The sequence below is a fragment of the Procambarus clarkii genome, chromosome 74 (genome assembly GCF_040958095.1).
Source record: "Procambarus clarkii isolate CNS0578487 chromosome 74, FALCON_Pclarkii_2.0, whole genome shotgun sequence".
NCBI classification, from domain to species: domain Eukaryota; kingdom Metazoa; phylum Arthropoda; class Malacostraca; order Decapoda; family Cambaridae; genus Procambarus; species Procambarus clarkii.
Window position 1 is genome coordinate 20761136 of NC_091223.1, and position 6000 is coordinate 20767135.

A 6000-nucleotide genomic window follows, 5' to 3' on the forward strand; every position below is an offset into this window, starting at 1 on the left:
CTCAACATAACCTACATACTCACATCTATCTATCTACACACAGGATTAACTCTAGGCGCATACTCATACATACTGTAATCTTCTACTACTATTCCTCTCCTCTTCAACATTCCTCTTCCTTTACTCTCTCTACATGACTGCATACAACCACATAGCCTCCCGCCCCTACCCCAACATGACCCTCTCTCAAGTAACGCCTGGCCGGACGGCACGCTCCGCCTCGCACCGCCACGCCCCATACACCCGGGGAACCACCCCCCCCCACATACCTTGAGGACTACGTACCTGTGCTCACCTGAGCAAGGGGGCTTAATGAGCTCACCTACTCAGGTGCTCCGCACGGTCGTATCCTCTTTTAACCCCTTGTATGGCGCCTTGCTATTTAGCATGTGTCACTCACAGGTGCATACTAAAAAAAAATATTATTTTTTCTTCTAAACCTGTTAATTTGTGTTCACTGATCATGGGAAAAATAATAAAAAAAATCGTAAGTGGCATATATTTTCCACTATAGGGCGGGGAAGTCTGGCAAAAAACAGGCGCTGATTCTGCGTGCGTCCCAGGCAGTCTGTTGCTCGCCAGCTGTCAGGCCGGAGTTGCCACAAAGAGATAATTACCTAATTATTTCAATGTCTCTGATTGATTTTTCGTAGTTTTTTTGCTGTAATATTATTCAATAGTGTGTAGTGTGATATATTTATATAATAAAATGAGTGAATCATCACTGTACTCAAAAATATGGTGTGCATATTGTTGATTCAATTATGTTCATCAAACAGTGAACAAATACTTTGTCAGTTATTACACTATATACACAGGTTATATATAAGTATCTGCATGTTTTGTTCACCATAACGAACCACTAAGTAGCTTTTATGAGTCAAAAAGTAACGAGGAGCGACTGCCATACACCAGCCAGCCACTCACTCCCTCCCTCAACACCTCACTCGCCCACATTCTCCTCCCACCATACTGTTTTTGCTTTTATTCACTATATACAGACGTTATATATAAGTATCTACATTCGTGTTCACCATAACGAACCACTAAGTTGGCATGCCGAGTGGCAGTGCCAGTGGCAGCCTGCCACTGGCTGCTACTTTCTCCCTCCCTCAACATTCAACGCTGTTTTTTTTTTAAATAGTGGTGACATTTGCATATTTCCAATCAATGGGGACTTTTGGACTATTTCCTTGGTCCAGAGATTTTGTGAAAAGTAGTGTCAGTGGCATGCAGCGTTCTTCTACCAGTTCCTTTAAGACTTTGGATTGGATTCCAGCCACACCTGGGGCTTTTGAGTCTTTAAGTTTGTCAATGTTCTTTCTAATTATTTCGCATGTTATGGGTATATCCCTAAATATAAAGTGTTCATAGACCATCACTCTCCATGCCTCTTTGAGGGGGGATCAGGTTCTGGCTCGTGGTCGCTGGTAGGCCAATAGAACTTAGCGACTGATTGCTCTAGTAGAATGGCACTGAATCGGTGATAACGGAGAGCCTCAAGGGTCTCTCCCCAGAAAAACTGGTTCAAGCCCAAGATAAGGAGTCAACTGGGTGCTGATTCTAAACTGTTCACTCCTGTTCACCCAGCAGTAATGGAGGATCTGGAAATGAGTAATGGAAATTATTGTACAACCAATTGGTAGGTTGTACTCCAGCGATCATTAGTAGAGTAAGATTTAAGATGAGCTATTGGAAGGAAAAGCTCTGATTCTGTTAACAAAAGTGAAATGTTGTCTTCTCCTGCACCCACTGGTGTAGTGGTAAGTCTTATCAATAAGTCAGACTTTTTCTACGGAATAAATTCTTCTTCAAAGTTCTGATTTATGCACGAGTAAAGTGTATGTATAACAGATTAAATACAGTGGAACCTCGAGTGACAAGTGTCCCCATCTACGAGCATTTCGAGTAATGAGCGAGCCACTCACCGAAAATTTGTCTGGATTGACGAGCTTCCGCTCTGTTAACGAGAAAACCATGTGGTGCTTCCTAACGTTCCCACTGGTTTTCGCAAATTCTGACACCTCCAACAATGCAAATAAATGACTGTTTTTTGTAAAGATGCTACTGAAGCTGGGATGTAAAGGGGTGACTGCTGTAATCTTGCAAAGCATTGACTTTTTTTTTTTTTTTTAGAAAAAAATTAAAAAATTTGAAAAAAGAACAGATCTCAAAAAGGTTCATTCAGTGTATGTCAGGTAGGCTGCTCTATTATTTTAAAAATTGAATGTCATATTGATGTTTTTCGGTAGTAGAACAAATTAATTTTATTTCCATTATTTTAAATGGGGAAATTTGATGCGAAAGACAAGCGTTTCACATGACGAGCTCGGTGCCGGAACGAATTAAATTCGTTAATCGAGGCTCCACTGTATTTGCATTTTATTGTATTTAAAAGTTGTGTAAGATGTAATGCTTGCTAATTATAATTTAATATTATGTAGGCATGCTGGGCGTTAGTAGTGGCATCATACATGGATTATGAATACTTGGCTGTCTTTAATTTCAGGAAAGTTTACGTCATACTCACAGCAGACTGAGACAACAGTTGGAACAAATTCGTACCCGACAGGAAGAGCAGCAGAAACAACAGGAGCAACAGGATGATGGCAATGATGTGGGCCTTGACCACCATCTCCCTCTAGCACCCCCATAATGCTACTCTTCTTCCAGAAATATCCAGGCTGTGATCTGTGGGAAAACAGGACAGTGCAAGTTAAATAGATGCATTATGTGCACCTTAGAATGATTCCTCTTCTAAGATAGAGAACTGTCTGATCCTCATGCATTATTGATTAATTTAAAAAAAGAAAAACAGTGCAGCAAGCCCAACAACGAAACTAGAAACAAGTGATCTTTGTCAAATCGTTTGGAGGATTGACTGCTCTCCGAACTAATATTAGAAATTATTGAATTATGTTTTCAGATTTACATGTGTGCTGTTTTTATTAGTACTGTAGGGGGAACTTATATTTGTGAATTGCAAGCCAGTTGTTCTAGGTTAATATGTAATTTGTTTTAGTCGTATCTTGCACTTTTTTCATGATATGGTTTACTGTTCCTTTATTACAGGATTAGCAAAAAGGCTTCTGTAATAACAGAGAATATAAAGTTGCGCATTTTGTAGTTGCAAGAAATCCTAGTCTTGAATTATATTGTGTTAACTAATGTACATACAGTATATGGCAATAACAAATTATCAATCCAAAAATAATTTTCTGTGATCACATGGTTGCAGTCAGGAACATTTTGGTAATCATAGATGTCAGGAGTCAATTTCCAGAATTTAGTTGTACTGTTGGATTCATTTCCTTGAGGAAGCTTGATGTACATGTCTAAAGAAACCACATTGCAGTATGTCATCACTGATGGTCCATTATTCCATTCAACACGATTAAAACTCTGGATACATTGTGCATCATTACCGGGTAGCTGATACTTCACAAGTTGAAGTATAGCAGTAATGTTACGTGTGAATGTTCATTTGTATGTGTTCATGCAGCTCTTATATATACAGTAATTTACAATTTTTTACAATTGTAATTGTATGTTGATGTAATACTTAGATGATCTAATATATAGCAGTACTGATATATTTGTTGTAATATATGTAAATATAAATATGTATTTTATATGTTTATTACAAGTAAAAGTGTTTAAACTTTTTTATTGTTTCATTTTTTAAGAATTTCTAGATACCTGAAATTGTGTAAATTTTAATTAAACTTCTAAAGCATAAATGCTACAATAATGATAAATCATACAAATCCAGGCAACTGCTATGTCTATCAAATCTTTTCGTATTTACTAAACACATTTTAATAAGTACATTATTCTGGCATGTATTTTTTCATTCAGTGCAATTTTTCATCTTAAAGCTAAATCCACATTGAAAAAGTCAAACTAGAAGTCTTTGGTTCAATTATATTAAATGATATACTGTACTAACTTGTACATGTGTAAGATGGCCCAAGAAATGTTTTGTTAAATTTATGAAGAGGCAGGATGCATAGTTTTGAAATAAGATGGAAAAAACAATTTTTTTCCTTTGGGGGGGGGAGGGGGAGGGGTTGGCCTAGTCAGTCATATTTGATATGATGGGTGAAGAGAGTGCCATCATAGAGGAGTGAGTTTGGCATCAGAAGAGGCAGGCAAAGACATCAGGTATCCCAGATGAGAGATGGTCAAACAATCGACTGCGTGCTACGTTGATTAACCAATTGAGGAGCAACCGGACATCACTTGACAAGCAGAAGGCACCAGATTGGCACTTCTTAGGATGTGGTCATTTTGTACATAAGACAGTTTGACAAAGCTTGTTTTCTTTTTGTTAAAATTGCATGTATAGTTAGGCTAGAATGCATTAGCTTAGGTTAAATTGTATTGGGCTCAGTTGGTTTAGGGTAGGTTGGTTTGTGTCAAGTTAGATTACGATGAGTTGAGTTAAGTTAATTAGGTTTCAAGATCCGTTGGCGAATTGTCTTGTGTATGAAGTGACTTACTGAAGTATGAAGTGACTTGACACTCAGTGTCAAGACTTGACTTGATTTGACACTCTGTGTCAAGACACACTGTACATTGACAACATCGCACACTAATATATTTACCACTTCGGACACCAGCTTTGGACGTTTCGCATATGTGTACGTGTTCCATATTAAAACGACAATATAATGCTACTAACATTTAAAATGTTCTACTTAACAGGCATATAGTTATTAACTGATGTTTAGTGATGTAATAGACATAATCCGGGCTTGGTAAGGATGCCGCCCGCCAGCATAAACACAACACATCCTGAATGCCCACAAACACGATATAACGCACAAAGCACAACACTTTTGTCAGTTTTTGGATAAACTCCTTTTATATTTATTATGTGATAGCTATGCTTGTATAAAATGATAACTATTATAGGTAAGCGCCTAATATTTAATATTAATCAATAAAAAAGAAGTCAGAAGCCACACGCCTGTCTGTACATGTCTTTTGTGTAAAAGTATTTTGGGCGCTCATGTACTTGTGCGCTAGCTGGCGTTCACAACTGTTCTCGCCTACAAGCATTAGAATTAAACAAACGAATTTATTTACTCATTTATATACAAGAAGATATAATTTTCTCATTAAAAAAAAGTGTTGTAAAATAAAAAATACAAAGGTACATTATTTCACTCTGAGATATTTACATATTACGAATTATAATCTGAAAATATATACATAGAACAATGTATAACCACGAAGGAAAAATCAAACAGGAAATTACTTAAGCACTTTCATGATAATCAACACGTCATAATATACTTTGGTTGATGTGTTGATTTACACGGAAGTGCTAAAGTAATTTCCTGTTTGAATTTTCCTTTGTAATTATACATTGTTTTCAACTCTCCATTGTCATTCTATTCATTATGTGTACATTTTTTCGTGAAGCCTGTGAGGTGCAGATATGAGATAAACTTGTAGCTTCTTTTTTATTTACACTTTGTAATTCTTCATATAGAATGCGGTAGCAGCACAATGCTGCATATATCTAGGCTTATTAATGAAAACATGGGATTTATACACACACACAATATATATATATATATATATATATATATATATATATATATATATATATATATATATATATATATATATATATATATATATATATATATATATATATATGTCGTACCTAGTAGCCAGAACGCACTTCTCGGCCTACTATGCAAGACCCGATTTGCCTAATAAGCCAAGTTTTCCTGAATTAATATATTTTCTCTAATTTTTTTCTTATGAAATGATAAAGCTACCCATTTCATTATGTATGAGGTCAATTTTTTCTTATTGGAGTTAAAATTAACGTAGATATATGACCGAACCTAACCAACCCTACCTAACCTATCTTAATAGGTTAGGTTAGGTTAGGTGGCCGAAAAAGTTAGGTTAGGTTAGGTTAGGTAGTTGTAAAACAATTAATTCATGAAAACTTGGCTTATTAGGCAAATCGGGCCTTGC

At 36.4% G+C, this 6000-nt stretch overlaps 1 protein-coding gene across 4 annotated transcripts in view; it reads left to right on the plus strand.

Annotated features, from left to right (window-relative positions):
* LOC123767427 (mitogen-activated protein kinase kinase kinase 7) overlaps window positions 1-3665 on the plus strand; it is a 685923-nt gene extending 682258 nt beyond the window's left edge. For all 4 annotated transcript variants that reach the window (XM_069313063.1, XM_069313064.1, XM_069313065.1 and 1 more), the window contains one exon: window positions 2510-3665. In XM_069313063.1, the coding sequence (XP_069169164.1) occupies window positions 2510-2656 (147 nt within the window). In that variant the 3' untranslated portion in view covers window positions 2657-3665. The remainder of the gene's footprint in view (window positions 1-2509) is intronic.
* Window positions 3666-6000: the final 2335 nt, after the last annotated feature.